Raw genomic sequence first — 23,507 nt, 5'->3', positions numbered from 1 at the left:
TTCTACATACAATCATTTGCCACTTTGGTTAGATTTTGTTTTGTTGTATGTGGGGCTTTGTTTTTTGCTTTGCGTTTTTGGTGACTGAAATTTACTTCAGAAATAACTGTGACTTGGCTTCCATCAATTCCACACCATCTCCTTCCTCAGGCTGCAGTGGAAGACCAGCCAGGAGTGAAACAACGGCTTCCATGCTCGCCTGGTCCAAGTCTCTGAAGAAAGAAAATTTAAGGACCACATGAGTGTTTCAGGTTCTTCCACTCGACCTTCCCGCAAATAAACACCTTCCTAATGGAACTTTAGGAATTCAGGAACCACCTATTTCATTAAACTTATTAGGACAACCTAAATAATTTGAGTTAACATGCACACCCAGAATGCAAAAGCATTTTAAGTTAGGGAGAAGGTGATGATAACGTTCATAAAACCAAGCCTCACCGAAGGAATTTATGTGAATGATTATTATGTACTTCAGGGTTCAATTAGTTTCTGACATGTGACAATAAGTATTTACCATCTGAGCAAATATAGGAAATTCCAAACATCACTTTCTCACACTGGGTTTTACTGAAAATCATTCAGTTAAAAATAGAAAGTAAACATTTAAATAATTCAAATGCAAAATATCCAAAGAACACATAAAATATATCGATAATAGTGATGATGTAGTATCAACACCCTGAGTAAACGTGCTAATAATTAAAAACCATCCTCTCCATCTCTCTCTCTCTCTTTACCTTGTAAGACATTTTACATCATCATCTGCTGCTTGGTTTGATGTTCCCATGACCCAGTCTGTCAGGTATTCTACCATTTTATTCCTACAGAATGGCAGAGAAAAGGAAAATAACAGACGATTTTTTTTTTAAGTCACACATACACCTTTAGTCATACAAGTATTTTTTATAGTGCAAATATTTGCCAAATCACTCGGGTGACACGGCAGTTTCATTAAAGAGATACCGCTACTCCAACTCTCAACAGGCAGAAGGGCACACAAACAGGCAACGTGAATATCAACACTCCACATCAGCCTTTAGCTATCGTACCAGTTTGAAAGCAGAATCAAATTCTTAGCTCCAGTATAATTTTAGACAAGGGAGCACTGTCATGGGCACAGAGCTTTGGGAGATTTGAAAATACAGGGAGAGAAAAATAAAAAGGTAAATTGTTGCTTTTCCATTTTCTCCCTCCCCTTTCCTAGGAAAATCAAGTAGCTGCTGGGGTTTTTTTTTGTTTTGTTTTTTTGGTTTTCTGGTTTTTTTGTACTTCATTTAACATAAGATTTACAAGACCCTACTTTGCTCTTTTGAGAACTCACCTAAATTTCATCTCTTGACAAAATGAGAGGTCATCTCTCCTTGCCATCATTACCTCGACTAACTGACACAGCTTCGTTTTTATTTGAATTGCATGGACCATGTTCCCAAGCACTCGAACATATCTATTTAGACATAGAAACATTCAGGGGGAAAAAAGAAAAAAAAAAAAAAAAACACACATATCAGATACAAACAAAAGAAAAGTTTTCTAAATGCTTTACCCTCTAAGTAAAATGATGAAATGTGACTATGAAAACTGCAATATTTTTATTTATAGGAGCACATGCATAACTTCTGCTTACCTTATTGCACCCCACTTTGAGTGCAATAAAGAATAGCAAATTATTTCACTAGCAACCAGCAATGCTGATGTGTTTCTGCTACATTTCAGTAGAATACTTACCTGACTAGATTTAACATCATTGTTTCAATGCTAGCTTGCCCCAGATGTTCGGAGCTGCCTTCGGTATGATTATCTAGTAAGTTCTTCATTATAGCTATGGTTTGCTCCACAAACTGAGTATTGGTGTCGGTCAATAAAACCTACATAAAGAACAAATACATTTTGGCATCAGCGCAGAGCAGACACATCACAGATGAAACTGCGTGACCTGTCGTACACATGCCAGAAAGCACCCGGGGGCATATACCCAAATAGGCACACACACACACACACACACATAGGCACCCATACCCCTACCCAAGACATTTCTAACCCCTGGCACACCCACAACTAGAGTTCCTAAAAACCAAACTGCTCCCTATATTGGATGATTCTTCTTTCTGCAATTTTCTGCCCATTTTTTAAAAATTGTGAGTGGACGCTCATGCCAGTATTGAATTAAATAATCAAAAAGAAAAAGGCTTCATTATCAAACAAATCGATTCAAAGAAAAGGGTGAAAAATAAAGCACAGAACACTTTACCTGTCCTTGCGAGTCAAAAAACTTGCTGATGGTATTCTTCAATTTGTTAAATAGCATTGGATAAAGAGCAGGACTCAATTCTAGACCCACCAGATCCTTAACGTTGGTCCGTATTTGAAGTCCCACTTTCTCATGGTTACACACCATTAAGGATAACAGCCGATCCATAAATTTGCTGACAGGTGTATCTGCATTTCCCTCCGAGGACATCACCGAAATCATGGAACCCTTGCGTTCACTGACTGGGCCCATAGGGGGGCTATAGGTTGCCAAGCCAGAGTTGCTTCTTTGCTGCAGGCACACTCCCCCAAGGGCGCAAAGGAAGCCAGTCATGTTGATCCATTCCTGTAGGGAGTCCGTGTCAGACAAATCTATGGATCCTCCTCCACTCACATGAGACATTCGCCTCTTAACAATGGTCTTGTGAAGGCTTTCAGCAGCCTAAACACAAAAGTTTTACGGAAAGCATGAATCCAACCTCAATGGGTTGAGAGACTTGACAAATTACTTTTTATCCAACATTTCTTCCATGACAAAAGAACATTTTTTACATTTAAAAAATGCAAGTCTTCACTCCAACCATCTCTAATGACATCAAGGTATCTTACTGCTCAAGGGCAAATGAACTGAGGTACAGAACTAAGGTAGCGATAAACACATATGCAATATCAGACCCAGAAGGTGGTTGTGGACTGCAGCTCAGAAAGGAACATGCAATCAAATTATTTGCTTCTATCAATCCCTGGACCTAGAGGCAATGTCTATGCTGCTTCAAGGAATATAAGCATTTGGAAATTTTCAACCAAGTAGTATGTGCACTTATTAGTGATGGCCCAAGTTCAAGTACTCTGGGACCAGCTTTGCAAACATTGTACTACTATTTTTTTTTTTTTTAGTGTTTATTTATTTTTGTGGAGAGAGAGAGAGTGCAAACGGGAGGGACAGAGAGAGAGGAAGAGACTGAATCCCAATCAGGCTCCATACCATCAGCGCAGAGCTGGACATGGGACTTGAACCCACGAACTGTGAGATCATGACCTGAGCCAAAACCAAGATTGAAACGCTTAACCAGCTGAGCCACCCAGGCACCCGCATTATGCTACTATTAACAGATTCTGCATGGCAAGATGAGAGTAATCAAGCAAAAGAACCGCTAAACAGGAAGGAAGGGACTGTAAGGAAAGGAGTGCAGAAAAACAAGAAACAACAGAAAATAATCAAATCCTACAAGAATCTGACTGAGGAGTCATCTTTAGAGAGTTCTGATCCTGTTAGTTTATGGAGTACAGATGAGAAAGAAAAACTCTTACTATGTGTGGCAAAGGTTTTTCAAATTCAATTCTCTTTATATACTGCTTATAAGCTAATACTCATCCTATTACAGAGAACATATCAACCCAAGAAAGCAACACATTAGGGGCATTCTATGATAAAAGGGTGTAGAAGTACCATTGCAATTGCTTCATTATGTATGTTTGTTTTGTGGGAAAAATGGCCTTTCTCCCATGATGGATCGCTTTGAATAAGGAACTCCTGAAACTACCATTTCTTATGACACATGCATTTATTACAGCTGGAGCTAACAGTAGAGTATGACTACTATCCCTGCAGTCGTGCAGCACATTATCCCTTTTAGGACCTACGTTATAGGTATTTATGCAAATTCTCCGAACAAGAGTAGAGACAGAGTACAGCTTGCAACATGGTGACTTAACATGTAGCACGGTGACAGGGTCATTGCCTACAAATCTCTGCTTTGACAGCATGTTTTGACAGAGAAAGCCTAGATCTTACTTCGGTATTTTCTGTCACCTACTTTGTGAGGTTGGCTGGACTATGTCAGATAATGAATCAACTTCACACCTTCGGTGACTTGACAATAAAGAATCATTGGTATCAGACACAGAAATGACCATTGCAAAAGAACTTACAAACTGGCTTATAAGCAACAATGTGGTAGAACATAGATTTGGACCAAATTTACATACTGAGATTATCAAACAGTGCCAAGAGAGTTTGAAGTTTTTAGCAGAAGAGCGACTGAGTCCTCAGCGTATTGATCGCATGTGGGCTGCCGCAGTGCTGAACACGGTGATCAGTACCTACGTGACTTATTTCCTTTATTTGTCAAGAATGTGGATCCACTGCCACTTAGGCATCTCTTTTATCCAGTCTCAACCCTTGAGCCAAGTGTTCGCGGTGAACAAACATTGTACTTGGCATCAACGTTAATGAAACCTTTTTTTCTTTTAAAACATTATTAAATAAAGTACTAGGCTCAGGTATCTAAATAGAGTTCTTCTGCATCGTTATTAAATACTAAATTAAATAAGAAAGAGGAAGAAGAGCTCAGAAGAGCAGCTCTATCACCTTGGTCACCTGCAGCCAGCCCTTAAAGTACTGATAACAGTGATACCCATCAAAGTGGAGGCAGTGACATTGAAATGGATGAACAACTTATTAGTAGATCCAAACATGTGCAGCAGCGACTTTCAGACACGGAGGAATCTGTGCAGGGAAGTTCTGACGAAACTGCCAACAACGGTGAAGGTGAAAGCACTGGTCCTGGTAACAGTAGTGGGCATAGTGATGGATCTAGCAATGAGATGAATTCTAGCCATGCAAGCCAGTCAGCTGGGAGCCCTAGCAGGGAGGTACAGCCAGAAGACACTGCACATATGAAACCCTTTAAAGAAGATGATGAAGATGACGATCGTGGTCACAATCCTCCTAAAAGCAGTTGTGGTACAGATCTTCAGAACAGAAAGTTAGAAAGTCAAGCAGGCATTTGCTTAGGGGACTCCCAAGGCCCATCAGAAAGAAGTGGGACAAGCAATGGAACAGGAAAGGACCTGGTTTTTAACACTAAGTAATGCCATCAGTAGATAATCAAATACAAATGCTAGAGGCCTGTTCACACTCTCAAGATCCAGAGCATGGTATTTCAGGGGAAATAAACACCATTCGTATAGCACAAGCATCTCAAGAATCTTGTATTGCACACACTGGGGACTTTCGGGTGGGGGGGGAGGGAATGGGAATGGATCCTTTAATGGCCTGCAATTTATTGGTCCACAGCACCACCACCCTACCATTATTACCACCATGATGGGCATATTGCTGATGATATGCTAAGTGCGGCTGACGTCAGATGCAGTAGCATCCAGATCAGCGCAAAATCAGAATATGGCTGATTGTGATGAAGCATCTGGGTGTGAAGAGCAGTTAGTTCAGATTAATTCACATGTAGAACATCTTATCTCCAACATCACCTTCCCAATTTAGCATCTATTTACCATTAACATCTTAGTCAAGGACCCAAGGACCTGCAGTTAGTTCAAAAACATCAATTCAACATAATGCTCTAACGGGCATTAGTTTGGGTAATGTTTGCTTGGAAACACTTTATTGTGGCATACAGTTCACGATATGATTCAATTAATCTTTCTGAAGAATTAAGAAATGAAACAGAGAAACTTCTCTGTTCCTTGGTATGTTGGCTTATAGACAGATTTGAATGAGATTCATTGAAGGCTGCCTTGAAAATTTAGGCAAGAACAGGTAAAGAGGAATTTTTTACACGGCAGTCAAAGCTCATTCTGTATATTCTTATCGACTAGGTATGGTGAATGTAATGTACTATCATCAACCTGTGTTTTAGTAACTGAAGTTTTCATAATAGGTTTAAAGACTTTTCTCTCACAGGGTTCATATTTTCTCTCTCAGCCTTGCTTTTCACCGCACTTTTTGGCAGTCTTGGTTAGATTCCCTCCAACAGAAACAATAATGCTTATTCCCTTCTTGCCTCTGGGAACATCGTAGTGAGTATTCTGTTTTCAAGTTACAGTTAAATGTTCTTGAACTACATCATATTACATATAAAAAAAAGCTAAATAAGTCAAGTTAAAGTTAAGCTGAAATATAAAAATTTTGATAGTGGCATTGTTCTCTCTGGGCGGATCTTTTGTGTCTTGACTTCTGCAGCACATTAAGAATTAGGTTAAGTGTTTTTTCCTAGTTTGAATTCTACTGTTTATTTAATAGGGTCCAAATGATTACCACAAGTTTCTTACATTTCAGTTCTGTTCCACTAGTACATTTCAGGTTTCCCTTGATAACGTTCCATTCTCTGGCATAGTAAATTCAGTTATTAATTGAATATGTAATGTTAATATAATGTTTGCAGCAGGGGCCTCTGGGTAGCTCCTCGGTCAAGCGTCCAACTCTTGATTTCGGCTCAGGCCATGATCTCACAGTTCATGAGATTGAGCCCCGTGTCAGGCTCTGCACTGACAGCACGGAGCCTGCTTGGGATTCTCTCTTCTCTTCTCTCTCTCTCTCTCTCTCTCTCTCTCTCTCTGTCCCTACCCCACTCTCATGAATGCACCTGAGCTCACTCTCTCTCTCAAAATGAATAAACAAATTTATATATATACATATATGTATATATACATGTAATTTATATATATTATACATATATGTATAATTATATGTTATATACATATTTATATATATTTATATTAATATATTATGTATTATATATACATGTATAACGTTTTCAACTTACCTCTGCCAAGGCCTGATATAACTAATTTCATTGAATATTTAAGTACTTCAAGATATTTTTTTTACCTCACTGAATTAGAAAAAAGTATATACAATGTTTTATTTTCTGCTTTTGGTCTTTAAAGAGCTCTAACTTGACAATCACGAATCAGTTAGTGAATCGGTCTGGCATATACTCTTTTTTTTTTTTTATGTTTTTTTGTGAGAAAGAGAGTGTGAGCAGGGGAGGGGCAGAGAGAGAGTGAGAAGAGAGAATCCCAAGTAGGTTCCAAGCTGTCAGTGCAGAGTCCCACATAAGGCTCGATACCAAGAACCGTGCATGACCTGAGCTGAAATCAAGAGCCAGACACTTAACCAACTTAACCACCCACATGCCCCATGCATATACTCTTTAAAAGGAATGCTTTTATTTTTTTTTAATTTTTGTTTCAAGTTTTTATTTAAATTCCAGTTATTTAACATACGATGTAGTAATAATTCCAGTAAGAGGAATGCTTTTAATGGCTGAATGTTTCATCATTTACAGAGGTGCTATAGCAGTTTTTTTTATCTTTTTTTTTTTAATTTTTTTTTTTTTTTTTTTTTTTAGTGTTTATTTATTTTTGAGAGACAGGAGAGACAGCATGAGAGGGAGAGGGCAGAGAGAGAGAGAGAGAGGGAGACCCAGAATATGAAGCAGGCTCCAGGCTCTGAGCTGTCAGCCCAGAGCCCGACGCGGGTCTCGAACTCACAGACCGCGAGATCATGACCTGAGCTGAAGTTGAACCTCAACCGATTGAGCCACCAAGGCGCCCCTATAGCAGTTTTTTTAAAAATGTTAATTGCTTGGGGCGACTGGGTGCCTCAGTTGGTTAAGAGTCTGACTCTTGATTTCAGCTCAGGTCATGATCTGACCTTGTGGGTTTGAGCCTTGCATCGGGCTCTGTGCTGACAGTGTGGCAATAGCTTGGGATTCTGTCTTCCTCTCTTTCTGCCCCTCCCCTGCGCACACACACTGTGTCTCAAAAATAAACAAACATTATTTTAAAAAATGTTAATTGTATGGGGAGCCTGGGTGGCTCAGTCAGTTAAGCATCTGACTTCGGCTCAGGTCATGATCTGGCAGTTTGTGGTTCAAGCCCCATGTCGGGCTCTGTGCTGACAGCTCGGAGCCCGGAGCCTGCTTCGGATTCTGTATCTCCCTCTCTCTCTGCCCCTTCCCCACTCATGCTCTGTATCTCTGTCTCTCAAAAATAAGTAAACATTAAAAAAAAATTTTAAATGTTGTCTTTTAAAAGCCCTTGTGAAACCACAAGTGTTTTTTAAGTACTTGTTGTATCAATTTATATTCTCCATATGTGTATCTGCATACCCTATTACCCAGCAGTTCCACTGTTAAGTATGTACTTTACAGAAATATACCTAGACAGTTACCAAAAGACACATTCAAGAATGTTCAAAGCAGCACGGGTCAAAATAACTCAATAGTCTTTGTATAGCTATCCAGTGTCCAAAGAGAATAGAAAGCAAAATTAAATTGTGAACTGTCTGCTGAACGAAATAACATACAGCAATAACAGTGAACGAATGACAATGGCCCAGAGCAGTGTAGGTCACTCTCACACTGTTGAGTGACAGAAGCCAGATATAAAAGACTACATCTCCAGCACTCCATTTACAGAAAGCTTAAAACAGGAAAGCTATTGTATTTAGTAGTCAGGATAATGGTTACTCTTGGGTTGTTTAGTGATTGGAAGTGGGGCACAACAAAGGCTTCCCATGTGCTAGTAAGGATTTTTTTTTCTTGTTGTGGGTGCTGGTTCCACAGGCATGTTCATCTCCTAATATTCTGAACTGTTGCTTTGATTTATACATGTTTTTTATGTATGTTATATTCCAATTAAAAAAAGGATGTGAAAAGGGGAAAAAAAAGAAGTCCAAACTTAGATTACCATATACATTTTTTAAGAGCCACTAATATATTTTTGTCATAGACTGATAGAACCAACCCAGAATATGAAACTTCTTTTACAAAGCTTTGGACTCCCATGAGTCCAAACCTTACAAACATTATGCCAAGTGTGTGCCAAGTGTGGGCTGTGTGCTGACAGTGCGGAGCCTGTTTGGGATCCTCTCTCTTCCTCTCTCTTTGCCCCTCCCCCACTCATGCTGTCTCTGTCTCTCTCAAAAATAAATAAACTTAAAGAAAAAAAAGAATACCTAACAAAATAGTAAAATGTATTGCTTCAATTTTAATTTATTTTATCTAACTTTGTCATCCCTTTCCTAAAAATTCTGTGAAATACTCTGATGGAAAAAGAGAAGGAAAGAGGGTAAAGGAAGGGTCTCTACCACAGATCATCTCTAGCTCCTGCTCCCCCATATTTCTGCAATGATGGAAACACTTTATACCTGTGCTGTTCAACACAGTAGCAAATTGCTACATCTGGCTAATGAATCCTTGAAATGTGGCTACTGTGAGACCGAGAAACTGAATTTTAACTGTATTTAAATTACTTTAAATTTTCATTTAAACGTAAGTAGCCACATGTGGCTAGTGGCTACCATAATAGTGCAGTTTTAATGTTTATTTATTTTGGGGGGAGAGAGAGAGAGAGAGAGAGAGCAAGTGGGGGAGCGACAGAGAGAGAGAGAGAGGGAGACACAGAATCCGAAGCAGGCTCCAGGCTCTGAGCCGTCAGCACACAGAGCCCGACGTGGGGCTGAACTCATAAGCCATGACGTCGTGACCTGAGCCGAGGTCAGACACTTAACTGAGCCACCACGCACCCCCATAATAGTGCAGTTTTAGATGAACCAACACTAAATAAGTCTTACAACAACTATATATATGTTATACGAAGAGTGACTCCAAAGATTACTGAAGTGAAGTACACACGTTTAGCAGATCAATTAAAAGACAAAAACCAACTTCACAAACTCACCTGGCCATCTTCCATTTTAGCTTTTGGATAGTTGAGGATTAGTTTTGTGGCTTGTTCCCACTTTGCATGTGTATCTTCCCAAGCCTAAAATGAAAGCAATTACCACTTGAAAGCAATTTTAAACTTAGGACTAAAAATCAATCAGCGATAGGTCTCAAACTTGGTGCATACTAGAGGTATAATATCCCACATGTAATATGCACATATAAATTAGATCTGCTTCAAAAGCCATTCCTTGTCTCCCACACACACACACACACACACACACACACACACACACACACAACATGTGGGGCCTGGGGAGCTGTTTCTGTTGCAAAGAGCATACCTCCGTGTTTCCTGCAGTGGGGTGCTCGATGCGCCTGAGTAGTGCCATCACTCTTTTCTGAAGTGCTGCTCTTCCTAAGCAAAGACAACAGCACATCAACTCGTTGCACTTAGAGCGCTGAATGCCATGGGAGAGCCTGGCCGGCCAAACCCCCAAGGCAGAGTAGGAGGAGTGGAAGGAATGCTTCCTATGATAAAGGTGAATGCTTCCTTTTGCTAGCCTCACAGGAAAGGTACTTAACTTGGACTCTACAATATCCACAGCATAAAATAAGCTATTCCCACCTATATTTACTCAAAACATAGGCCAGTGTGTTTAAAACTTCACCATATACAGTTCAGCCACAGTAAATTACACAATCTGAAACTGACAGTAATTTATACTGCCAGTTTTTAAACAATTGTACTGCGTATGAAAAGCTCAGTGAGAAGTTAACAATTTGTTTCAAATGCTATTTAGTTTCACCCTATCTTATGTGGAAAAGGATTTCAGGTGAGCTTCTTGAATTAACTCTCTAAGCTTACCAAGTAGTTCCTACATTCCTGGCACAATCAGATGTCGTGTGACTCGAGGCAAAATGAGTGGCGGGGTGGGGGGACATTATCCACACTTACCTGTTGACATCATATTGCTGACAGAGGCAAATTCCATGAATGTGTTATAGTTGGGCAAGAAGTTGTGCACCGACACTTCATCCACCCCACACCGGATATCTGCCTCCTCACAGAGGTGGCGGAAGCAGGACATGGCAACCAGAACAGCTTCAGTGTCAGGGCTCCACAGAAACATGTACAGGGCCACTTCGAGTTTGGTCTGAGCCTGTCGGCATATCGGCGGTGTGCCGCTGCACCCTGCTGCACTATCCTGGGAGTCAGGGATGAGAGGCATTATGTTTGCAACTTAGGTTAGGTGATTTTATTTATCAAATCCAACAATGCAACACACTGTGTACCGTGTATGTGTGCATTCAAGAACACGCAAAAGCTTTCCCCTGCAACCATGACAGGAATTTTCAAACCCCTAAACATCTTGTCTGAATGAGAAATGAGATGATTTGGACCAACATAATGCTACCATTTGTCCAATTTCAAATCGAATAGGTATTATCCTTACTTTAGATCCTAGAAATATAGATGAAGTCTAACGCAAACACAAGTAAAGTACCCATGGCATAAATCTACTGAATGAAAAATGCAATGCACTTCCAACTCAATTATAAATGACAAAGGAAGTAGTAAGAAATTCTATCTACCCACCAGTAGTAAGAAATAAAGTAAGTCCGCTGCAACAAGGACTAAAATAAGGGCACGGACAAGAACCGAATGTTGCTGTAGAAGATATACTTGATTCTGGGTTACAGAGTCCCAAAAGGAATCCTCATTTACAAAATGAATGTAAATTCTGCAGTCAACATAGACTGCAGTAAACACTATACTGCTTACTTGTTGTTTTTCCTCAACAGAAGGTTATACTGAAAATTAGGGATAAAAGAGCTTTGGTCTGTACTTCTAGATTTTCAAGTCTAACAGTAAAATGCCAATGGTCAAGTGGACCAGCAAGATCTTCTGTGGAATATCAGTATAATCAAGATTCCTGCAGGCTATATATGGCAAAGATTAGGGAAGTTAACCTAATCCTACAACAAGGCTGTGAATACACGCTGCTGACCTTCCCATGAAAAAAGCAGACACTCATCTCCACTGATAAGGATTAAAGAAATGTACTCTCTAGATTCGTAGCTGCATCCTAAATGCCACAAATAGTGTTTTTAGGTTTTTAAGAGTAAAAAACAAAACAAAACAAAACAGGTTTGGTCTGGAAGAGACATTCTTTTGTCATGATTTGCTATTTTCACTTGTACTGTGATTTATTTTTAAAAAGAATTATGCACACAAACACAAAAAACACAGACACTTATCTATTTCAAGCACAATGCTTTATCTCCAGTAAATTTGTATTTTTGTTAGGTGGTACAACTTTTAAACTTCTGCGATATGAATGGATATGAATGGTCCTTTGTACAGTAGAGGTTTATGATAATTGTAGCTCTCAGTTATAGCTTATCAATAAGTGTCAATCAATCAAGTGCTGTTTACACACAATCTCATTTAATCCTTCCAACACTTCTGGGACATAAATTGTTGTTATCCCCATTTTAAAGCTGATGAACTGGGTCACAGGGTTGTTAGGAACTTGCCTGAGGTTCCACAAAGATCAGTGATCGAACTAGAATCTAAGCAGTTCTTTACTACACTGTATCATCTAGTTGAAATTTACCAAAGTTCATTCAGGAAAAAACATACAGCACAGATGATAATAATACAGGAAAACTACAAAAGAAGCTGCTTACCATGGATGAGTTTCCTTTTCCCTTCCGAAGAGAGGCTCCAGGCGTACAAGTACGTATTAATTCTTCATGATCCATGGACATCTGACTGGTAGCTCCACTCGAAGGAACATCACATCCTACCCCGTAAAGGAAGAGAAAGTGACAGGAACTTCTATCTGCCTGCTAAAAAGAAGAAATAAGTAAGCCTTTCTGAAGCACTGATAATCAAGAAAACTAAATACATAATATGAGCTGTCTTTCTGTTTGCAACTATCCTGGAAAACTTCTCATCCCAACTCCTAATCCTTGAAGAATATTCACTAGAGACCCAATAGTACGAATAATGTTTGCTCAGTGTCTTTGAAGCTCCTCAGCCTTCCACCCTTCAAATCACCAGAAACAACAGGTTCTAGAAATGCAAATTAACATTTCTAGATCTAACATGAGCACAGTTAAACATCAACAACATAAATCTACCATATGAAAAATACAAGGTACTTCTCAGTCAATTACAAATGACAACAATTTTCTCCCCATAAGATTTTACCCTGTGCCATATCAGGATAATTGGAAGTTGACTCTTTTGACACTAAGTTCCTTTGGACCAGTAATTAACACTGGTAAATATGCCAAGCCTGTTGCAACTTTACTGACCAGAGTACTGCAGATTATTACTGGATTACTAATGCTTATACTCTGGAGAATTATACCATAGGCAAAGGTATGAAACCCTGAAGTCTAATCTTGTTCCTTATCTTTGGGATAATGCCAAATCCCACTATATTAACACACTAAGATAACCCTCATGTATAAAACCTAAATCACCATTAGCCCATTTCTAAACAAAGAAATTTAACAAGCTGCATGGTACACTGAAAAACATGAGTATAATATGTTTAAGATATCTTGGAGTTATTATTCTAGAAAAAGATAAAAATTCATCGAATCAAGAACTCCAAAAATTACACCATAATAGGAAAAAAAATTTAACTGACTACAGAAACTTTATGATAAAAGAAATTTAAAGCTCTTCTCTAACTCCCTAAAATCTTGTCCCCATACTTTAACAGTTCAGAATCAAGACTTTTCACTCAACCGTAAGGGAGAGGACTCAGATATTTGAAGAGGTGAAATTGTCACGGCAGAAATGTAAATAAACTTAAAGACCCTTAACCTCTTTCCTTAAGTTTCTTGACAGATAACTGGACTAGCCTAAACCATAAGATTCAAGTCTTATGCACAAACTTGAGACAAGATAGAATATGTTTCTCAATCTAATTTGGTTATAGCAGCCCCCACTCCTCCTAGGCCTGCCCCATAGAGTCCTGTTGAACTCAACTGGAATTTATCAAGATTGCAACTTCAAGGACAGAGACTCAACAAATTTTAAAATGTTAACTTCTCAGCCATTATCCTCTGCACACATATTTCCCTTTGAAGACACCGTAGGCAGAAAAAGCTAAAGTAGGACTTAATTTGGCTAATATACATTTTCTTAATCTCTTCCCATTTACCCCAAAATAGGCTTCCATTTTAAAGATGTCACTTTGCTTACCTTATTTTTAAGAAGAAATTTATTCCTGCAGATCAAAATTTCCCGCAACCATTTGAGAATTTCTGTGCTACTAAGCATTTGATGGCTAGTTAATTTCTTGCAGATGTAAAAAAGCATTTGAGAGCTGCAATAGCATAAAGTTTGTGGTTATCAGTATCATCGATAAATAACCTAACAGAGGTATAATCAGTACATAAGAATGACATTCTCTCATAATAGATATAAATATACAGAAGCTAGGATTTTGTTTTAAAGAAATTGATTCTCAAAATGTTAATAGCACGATAATCAAAGGGAAGAGGTCTACAAATTATGTTAAAAAAAAAAAAAGCAAGCAACTCTAAATCCTCCAATCCCCAAACTCCCAAGTGTTTCATCTACGCATTTCATCTTTGCAGAAGACTCAGAAGAAATGACAGCCTACGTGCACAGCATAGGCTGTATGTAAACCCAGTGCTCTAGAGCAGGGATCTGCAAACAACTGCCTGTAGACCAAATCCGGTCCATTATTTGCTTTCCATAAATAAAGTCTCAGTGGAACGTGGCCACACCCATTCATTTACATACTGTCTATGGCTTTCGCTTTCGTGCTCCGACAGTGAAACTGAATAGTTCTGACAGAGACTATCTGGTCCACCAACCTATGATATTTACTACCTGACTTTTTAGACAAAAAATTTGCTGATCCCCACTCCAGAGTCATCATATTGTCCAACACTGTAGCCACTAGCCAGCCACATGTGACTAATGGGCACTTGAAATGTGGCCTGCCCAAACTGAGATGTGCTGTAAGTGTGAAACACAACCAAATTTTGAAGACTTGACGGAAAAAAATAATGCAAGACATCTCAATAATTTTTATATTGATTATATATTGGAATAATATTCTAGAAATAGAAGCTGGGTTTAAAAATATTATTAAAATTAGTAATACCTTTCCTTTACACTCTGTAATGCGGCAACCCAGAAAATTTTAAATTAGGTATGTAGTTCACATTACATTACTATTCAAGATCACTGCTCTGTGTCTAGGATTTAACTCAGCTGCCAGGGAAGACAGTGCACCCACTTCTATGATGAGATAATGACAAAATACACCTGAGGATTACACATTTCCATTTTTCTCAATGTGTTGTCTTTGTGCTCTTTAAAAGATAATAATTTATACAACCTAGGAAATAAATTATAAAATTCTGTATATATTTTTACCTTCTAAACAGATGTTCCTTATTTTTTAAAAATATTTTTGAGAGAGAGAGAGAGACTAAGAGAGAGACTGAGAGACAGAGACAGAACGTGGGCAGGGGAGGGGCAGAGAGGGAGACACAGAATCTGAGCTGTCAGCACCGAGCCCAAAACACGGGGCTCGAACTCACTAGCAGTGACATCAGGACCTGAGCTGAAGTCAGATGGTGAACTGACTGAGCCACCCAGGTGCCCCTAAACAGATGTTCATTATTAATTCACTTATCAAAATCATTGGTATTATGGAAAATTTATGAAAGATCATAGTTTTAAAAAGAGAAATAAATGATTAACATCATATAATTTTAACACTCTAAGCTCATATTTCTAACAATTTAATGCACAGTTGTAACTACATGGAAATCTGGAACATAAGAGAAAACACTAAGTAACAGTACTTATGGTTGGGTAATAATATTTAGCACAATGTTTTAAATTTTACTTTCTTGGAGCACCTGGGTGGCTCAGTTGGTTAGGTGACTGACTTTGGCTCAGGTCGTGATCTCGCAGTTTGTGAGTTCGAGCCCCACAAAGGGCTCTGTGCTGACAGCTCAGAGCCTGGAGCCTGCTTCAGATTTTGTGTCTCCCCCTCTCTCTACCCCTCCCCTGCTCATGCTCTGTGTCTCTCTGTCCCTCAATAATAAATAAACGTTAAAAAATAAAAAAATATATAAAAAATTTACTTTCTAAATCGCTGTGACAACAATTCTTACAGTTAAAACAAGAATCTAATTAAAAATTCAAGACAAATAAAATATAAGATCATAAAACCTCTATAAAGTTTCACAACTGACCAAGTACTACAGAGTTAATATCGAAAGACAAAAAATAAATGCAAAATAAAACTTTAACTTGAATTAAAAAGTTAAAGTACATATACCTAATTTCCCAAAATGTTTCCACAGGAGCATCAGGATTCCACAAATCAATGCTATCTAACTGATGAAGAACCAGCAGAGCCTGAATTTTAAAAAAGAGAGAGAATTACTCAAAAGTTTTTTGGTAAATGTAACACTGGAATATTTATTTTACAAATCCTAATAAATCGAGCTATTTAATTGCAGCCTCAACACACAGTAAAAGGCAAAAGAAAAAGACTAAAGAACCCAAATCTCTAGGGAATAATATATGTAGAATAAAATCATTTTATTCTATCATTCTTACTTTAAATGGCATATAGAGACCCAGTTAAATGACTGACGAATTCAGAGGAGCAATATACACATATAAAAATTGTTTTAAGACACAAACTAAGTCATTTCAATAAGTGTTAAAGAACTCAGTGGAACAACAAAAAGTTAATCTCCAAGTAAGGAGAGCTCACCAAAATTAATACACACAACAATATTTTACTTCCAGGGTGAAAGGTAAAGTAGAAGTTATTCTGCTCACCGCAAATTCTTTTGGAACAGAAAAGATCAATTATTTTCCAAAGAACAAGGGCAGGGGAAGCAAAACAGACTTCACATTTCAGAGCAGATTATTCATTCTTACATACTCCTATAGACCACAGAATTGAAGTTGGAATTTGGCTTACAGAACATTAACAAGAATTAAAGAAGTCACGTAAAATATACAGCTAATATACAAAAACACCATTATGAAGTAATGAAAACCATCATAGTACAAAGTGTACCCTAGACTCTTCCTTGGAACCAGCCCCAACTCCAATTCTACATGGCATCCCCCAGAGGCACCCCATTGAACTATGTGTATTCTTCTCAGTCCTTGGTCAGTGTATTTGGTAATTCTTTAGCCCCTTTAAAGCCTTTTATTGAAACTCCAATAAGATGCTGTTCAGAACAAATTATGAAAACTGATTTCTTCTCTCAAAATAGCAAATCAAATGTGTAAACCGCTGGTATCTGCTTCGAAAACCTGCCTTACATTAGGAAAGGATACATAAATGTCTAACCTTCGATGACTTTGCAACTCCAAAACATAAATTATACCAGGACCAGACCTATATTATCCTGTTTTATTTTAATTACTTTTAGATACATAATGAAAACTTCAATTCATTGTGAGAATCTTCAAAAGTTATATAGTTTATACCTCTCATATCAAGAAAAAACCACACAAATTAACATCCAATTGTTACTACTGTGTAAAAACAATATAGTTTGCTGACACTTTAAGTAGCCAATTCTCTATATTTTTGTTTGAAGAAATACTTTTTAAAGTAATGAAAGACAATGGGTTAGCCTTTTCCCTGCCTTAATATGATTGCTTCCCTATCGTGTTCCCTTCCATTTTATTCCCTACATGTATTCTAACAAAGCTGTAAACATAGTGTACTAGTCTGACATTTCATAAATATCTTTCCATGTTGCCATGTGATTGGCATGTTTCAATGGATATTTAGCCATTTACCATTGTGTCATTGAGGACTGACCTGCTCTCTCCCTAGCGCATAGTTTGAGTTCTCCTAGCGCCCTATTATAAGCTACAGCAATAAGCATACACATATGTGTAGCTTCTTCCTCTTGTATTCAGAGGATGAAACAAAAACATTACAGGAATGGAATTATTTGGACAAAAATTAAGTATCTGCACACCTTCTGCCAAAATACTGTCAAACAGCCTTCCAAGGAGTATGCAAGCGTGTACCTATTTGTAGGTCCAACAGCAACGTACACAAATACAAGCAATGAGTGAAACGACGAATGCTAAAATATATTTGGTAACATAAAACATACAATACAAACGGTAAAGTAGGAAATCTTAAAGTGTATATATGCTCAAAGAAGTTTTACAAATGTATATACTCCATGTAACCATTACCTAGACCAACACTGTCAGTGCCTAGAAGCCCTTTGCATGTTCCCTTCAGTCATTACTCCTTAACAAAGGGAGTCACCGTTCTGACTTCTGCCACAGATTACCTTTGCCTGCTTGTCATTTATATAAAGGGAATCACACAGTATGTTCCCTTTTGTGTTTGGCTGTTCTCACTGAACATTATGTTTGTGATACTGATTCATCCATGCTCTGCATTTAGCAATAGTAGCCCATTCTCTTTTCATTGTTGTAATCAATGGAATGAATATAACCAAAATTATCTGTTCTATAGAGATATATTTGAGGTATTTCTAGGTTTTTTTTGGGGGGGTGGCTGTTACAAATTATACTGCCATTAATATTTTTGTATGTGTCTTTTGGCAAGCATATAGGATTGCTAGATCACATGTTCACTTTGTAGATACTGCAAAACAATTTTTAATGGTAGTTGTACTAATTTACATTCCTGCTGGCAGAGTATGAATGAAAACATAGTCATTTGATATTTCATAAAACTTTTTATTATTGATTTCTAAGTTAATTATACTGTAGTCACAAAAAAACTCTGAATGATTTCAATTGTTTAGAATTTGTTGAGACTTACACTTTATGCTCAGGATACATTGAATGTTCCATGCATACTTGAAAAGAAAGTGCATTTACTGAGTGTCACATTCAATGTATGTCACACAGTTTGTATCTGATAATTATGTTGTTCAAGTCTTCCGTCCTTACTATCTTTTTGACTTGTTTATTCTATCAGATTGAGAAAAGTGTGCTCAAGCATCCGACTAAAACTAGATTTGTCTATCTCTACTTTTACTCCATATATTTTTATATATTTTTAAGCTTTGTTTTTAGATTCATGTAGTTTTACATTCTGGATAGATTGGACACCTTTGTAATCAGAGATGTCCCATGTTATCTCCAGTAATGCTTCTTGCTTTAAACTCTGTATGTTACTCCAGCTTTCTTGAGTTCTGTTTGTGTAGCATATTTTCCTACCCTTGGACTATCGAACTTCTGGTGTCTTTATACTTAACCTGTGTCTCTCATAAAGACCACAGAGTAAGATTTTTGCACTCTTTGGTATTCACCAGAGAGAAATAAAAGCATATGCCTACACATAAATTTGTACACACATGTTCCTAGAAGTTTTATTTGTAATAGCCCAAAACTAGAAACAACACAAATATCAACAAGTAAATGGATAAATAAATTATGCTACGGCTACACAATGGAATACTATATAGTGATAAAAAGGAATGTGTTTTTTTTTTAAAGGGACTATTGATACATGCAGCAACCCAGATGAATTTATGATGACTATGCAGAGTTAAAGAAGATAGACAAAAAGAGTATACAGTTTATAACTCCATGTATATAAAATGCATATTAACCTATAACAGAAAGCAGATCAATGGTTGCAAGGGAAGCAGGGGAGCAGACAGGGACAAAAGAGGAGGAAGGAAGGAAGGAAATACTGAGACGCACAAGATAACTCTCAATGATGGATATGTTCGCCTAACTGGCCATTAACAAGTGAATAAACTGCTTTCATCTCAAACGGAATACCTACCAACAATACAAAAAATTTTTTTAAATTAAAAAAAAAAAAGAAGTAACTAACACATGTAATATCATGAACAAATCTCAAACACTTGGGAGTCAAAGAGGCCAGACAAAAAGGAATATATAGTCTAAGATTTCACTGAGATGAACTTCCACAACTGGCAAAACTGATCTATGACAGAAATCAGACCAGTAGTCTTTGGCACAGGGATCATAAGACACATGAGAACTTTCCAGGGTAACTAGAAATATTCTAAATCTTGTATGATTTTATTACATGTAAATTACACCTCAATAAAATTGATTTAAATTAAAACCATATTTAGCAATCAACATAAAAACAATTTTTTTTAAGTCAACTCTGTTCACACCCACTAGGATGGCTATAATCCAAAACACAGACAATAACAAGTATTGGCAAGGATGTAGAAATAAGACCCACATACACTGCTAATGGGAATATAAAAGGATACAGTCGCTTTGGGAAACAGTTTGGTCACTCAGAAAGTTACACAGTTACCATATGACCCACCAATTCCACTGGCAATATATCCACAAAAAAACTTTTACACAAATGTTCATAGCAGCATTATTCATAATAGCCAAAAAGCACAAACAATACCAAATGTGATCAGCTAATGAATAAACAGAAGGCCCTATGTGTACACACTGGAATATTATTTGGCAATAAAAAAGAATGAAGTATTGACACAGGCTATACCATGGAGGAACCTCGAAAACATGTTAAATGAAAGAAGCCAGACTCAAAAAGCCGCATATTTCATGAGTCTATTTATATGAAATGGCTAGAATAAGCAAATCTATGAAGACAGGAAAGGGATTAGTGGTTGCCAGTGACTGGGGTAACAGGAGAATGCAGAGTGGCAGGGTTTATTTTGGAGTAACGAAAATGTTTCAGGATTAGTGGTGATGGCTGCACAACCTTGTGAATATACTGAAAAACACTGAATTGCACACTTTAAAATAGTAAACTTTATGGTATGTGAATTAGATGCAAATTTAAAATTCAATACATATTTTTAAAAAATTCCAAAAGGCCAGCTGCAATTAGAAAAATTTGAGGGTTTAAATTAAGCATCATAATTTGCACAACATTGTTGCTACATGAGATATACAGCAATTAAACCTCTTCCTTCTCCAGAGTTCATAAAACAGCACACAGACACAAACACACTTCTAGAAATGCCATCTCTCTCTCTGACAGATGTCCAGAAATGACATCTATCGTAGACACCACACACCAAAGAAACATGAAGAACATATACATTTACAAGCTTTCCTTCAAGAGCCCAGAATTCATTTCCCCTTACCTCCATTGCCTCCTGTGCGATCTCTGGCATGTGTGACTGAGGGACCAGCTGGACGAGCCCTGTAATTAATTCCGCTGTACTGCCTTGGGTTTCAGGCCCCTGTTTCCTTGGATTCTGCAAGGAAAAAAAAGCAAGCTTCAATTTTAAAAAAATGTATCTATCACCTAACAGGGGCCAGAGAGAAAAGGGAATGGAGAGTGAATGCTGATGGGTACACTAAGCTTCTTTTTAGGGTTATGACAATGTTCTAGAAATGTTCTAGAATTAGATAGTGGTAATGCTGCAGAATCTTGTAAAAGTAGTAAAACCAGTAAATTGTACACTTTAAAATAGTGAATTTAATGGTGTGTGTATATCTCGATAAAATAATTGGGGAATTTTTTAAAAGTCAGAACTGCTTTTGTTAAGGAGTCGCTTAATCTACATCTATACTGTTCCTTCACGTGAATAATGTCCAGAGAAAATTCTGATTAAAAGAAAACAAAAACTAAGTATTAGCTTTTTAATTAAGAAATTATACCTTATATATAAGGAGCAGGTAATTTTTTTCACCAACACTACACTGGCTAAATACTACACCTCTGGTTTGGAGCTTACTGGTTTTAATCTTACAAATGACTGCACTCAAGGGCAAAGAACAGGCCCGGTCTAGTAGAAAGGACCGCCCTAGGCCGTCCAAGGCTGGAATCCACACCTCCAGATACCCACACTGCAGTCTGCTTCATTGTGGAAAAACGTCGGGTACGAAGCAAAGCACATCCACGGGGTACATAAATGCACATGTCTACCTTAAGAGACTAAAATGCTTCCTGTAGCTTGGATGCATCTATTTACACTTCACGAACATATGGCTCATTTAAGTGAGACCAATACAACCTGTGTCCCTATTTTATTTTGCTAACTAGATTCTTTCCCGCCATAATGACTAAGGTAAGCCCTCATCCCGGAGTATAATTCACAACTGTTAGCCTACTTTATAAAATTTATATTCGTTCACAAATAACTCAGTAACATTTATTGAATACCAAAGACACAACAAGTTGAAAAGATGTGTTTCTGGGGCACCTGGGTGGCTCAGTCAGTTGAGCATCCAACTCTTGATTTCAGCTCAGGTCATGATCTCATGGTTTGTGAGACTGAGCCCCACATTGGGCTCTGCACTGAGTATGGAGCCTGCTTGGGTGTCTGTCAATCTGTCTCTCTCTCTGTCTCTCTCTCTCTGTCTCTCTCTCTCTCTCCCCCCTCCCCTGTGCATGCATGCACACTCTCTCTCTCAAAATAAATAAATAAATATTTTTTAAAAAGTGTTTCCTACCCTCTTGGAACATGTAATCTGGTGGGAAAAACAAACATCAATAAAATAACCAGGCCAACAACTGTAAAACTGCAAATGAGATAAGAACTAGGAAGCTACAAGCTGCTATGAGCACCGTGATAGAGAAATGTGGCACAATTTCATGGAGGCTTCCTTAGGGCAGTGATCACAGCTCAAAATTAGCAGGAATTACTATTGTAAAGAGGAAAGAGAAGTGTACCATAAGCAGAAGAAACAGCAGGGGCAGGTATGAAGGAATGTGTTAAGATGGAATGAACAGACCATCATGACTACAGAAAAAAGAAAGAAAAATATAATGCTAGATGTGGCAGAAGGGGCAGGTAGGAGTCAGACTCTGCATGCCCCTGTAGGTCTCTTTGGAGACCAAAAGGTCTTTATTCCAAGAGCAATTTCAACTAACACATTTTAAGCTGGACAAAAGGCATGATAAGATTTGCTTTTTAAAGAGATCACCAGACCTTTGGTGCAAAGAAATGTTTAGAGGGAGGTAGGAGAGGATGTTAGCTGGACAATTAGAGGAGGCTAGACAACATGAGAGTAATATGGATTAAGGTAGAGATGAAAGATATTAAATTGTGTTACTTTAAAAATACCATGACTGACATCACTTAAGTTACTCCTACATTTCTCCTATTTACTAAGATTTAAATAGAAAATAATTAAGTATACAGTGAATCTACTTTAACTTACCTTTGGTTACGCTGAGAAAAGTTGCCTAACCACTAGATGGCAGCAAAGAGAATAATTTCAATTTTAAATGGACTCTGCTTACTAAATTCCAATCTTGGAAAAGACCAAGTTCTTGTTCTTTGAATAATGGAATACTTAACACTGACGGCACTCGTGACTTTGGTGCATTCTTTACCCTGAATTATAGCCATGCAGAGAGCTGGTCCTCTATTAAATGTATGATGAAATATTACCACAAATAACTTGTGCTACACACAAAGACATGAGGAGAAAGGGGATTTGATTACTTTTACTGTCTCCCTGGTAAGATTTTGTGAAATTTTCCATGCCTAATTCTAACAATTTATTCTACTAGACTCTCAAATTTGGATGGGCTTCTCAAAGAGTTCAAAATATCACAGGCCTTCCTTTGGCATTATTAATCCCTTTAGAAATTCTGTGTGTGTGTCTCTCCCCTCTTATTTCTCTGCAGAAAAAAACACTCATTACACTTTTTTTTCATTGAAGGGGTTCACAGAACTCTTGAAAATACGGACATCAAATTATGAACTCCTATATGTAGTAATTTGAAAGCACCTTAGCACTTATAAAACCTACTGCTA

General features: G+C 37.7%; 1 protein-coding gene across 9 annotated transcripts in view; it reads right to left on the bottom strand.

Moving 5' to 3' along the window:
• The window catches only part of NF1 (neurofibromin 1), a 247,498-nt gene that overhangs the window by 128,024 nt on the left and 95,967 nt on the right, over positions 1-23,507 (bottom strand). For 8 of the 9 annotated variants that reach the window (XM_060646729.3, XM_060646737.3, XM_060646735.3 and 5 more), the window contains 12 exons: positions 20,880-20,993; positions 16,076-16,155; positions 13,951-14,074; positions 12,417-12,578; positions 10,681-10,930; positions 10,067-10,140; positions 9,739-9,822; positions 2,249-2,689; positions 1,726-1,865; positions 1,322-1,444; positions 738-821; positions 96-212 (listed from right to left, as the gene is read on the bottom strand). In XM_060646729.3, coding sequence (XP_060502712.1) covers positions 96-212; positions 738-821; positions 1,322-1,444; positions 1,726-1,865; positions 2,249-2,689; positions 9,739-9,822; positions 10,067-10,140; positions 10,681-10,930; positions 12,417-12,578; positions 13,951-14,074; positions 16,076-16,155; positions 20,880-20,993 — 1,793 coding nt within the window. The remainder of the gene's footprint in view (positions 1-95; positions 213-737; positions 822-1,321; positions 1,445-1,725; positions 1,866-2,248; positions 2,690-9,738; positions 9,823-10,066; positions 10,141-10,680; positions 10,931-12,416; positions 12,579-13,950; positions 14,075-16,075; positions 16,156-20,879; positions 20,994-23,507) is intronic. The other variant, XM_060646730.3, reaches the window with a different exon arrangement.

Source organism: Panthera onca, chromosome E1, assembly GCF_046562875.1.
Source record: "Panthera onca isolate mPanOnc1 chromosome E1, mPanOnc1 haplotype 2, whole genome shotgun sequence".
In the NCBI taxonomy this organism is placed as follows: Eukaryota; Metazoa; Chordata; class Mammalia; order Carnivora; family Felidae; genus Panthera; species Panthera onca.
Note: the sequence above shows the minus strand (reverse complement) of the source record. Positions and strands in the feature narration are given on the sequence as shown.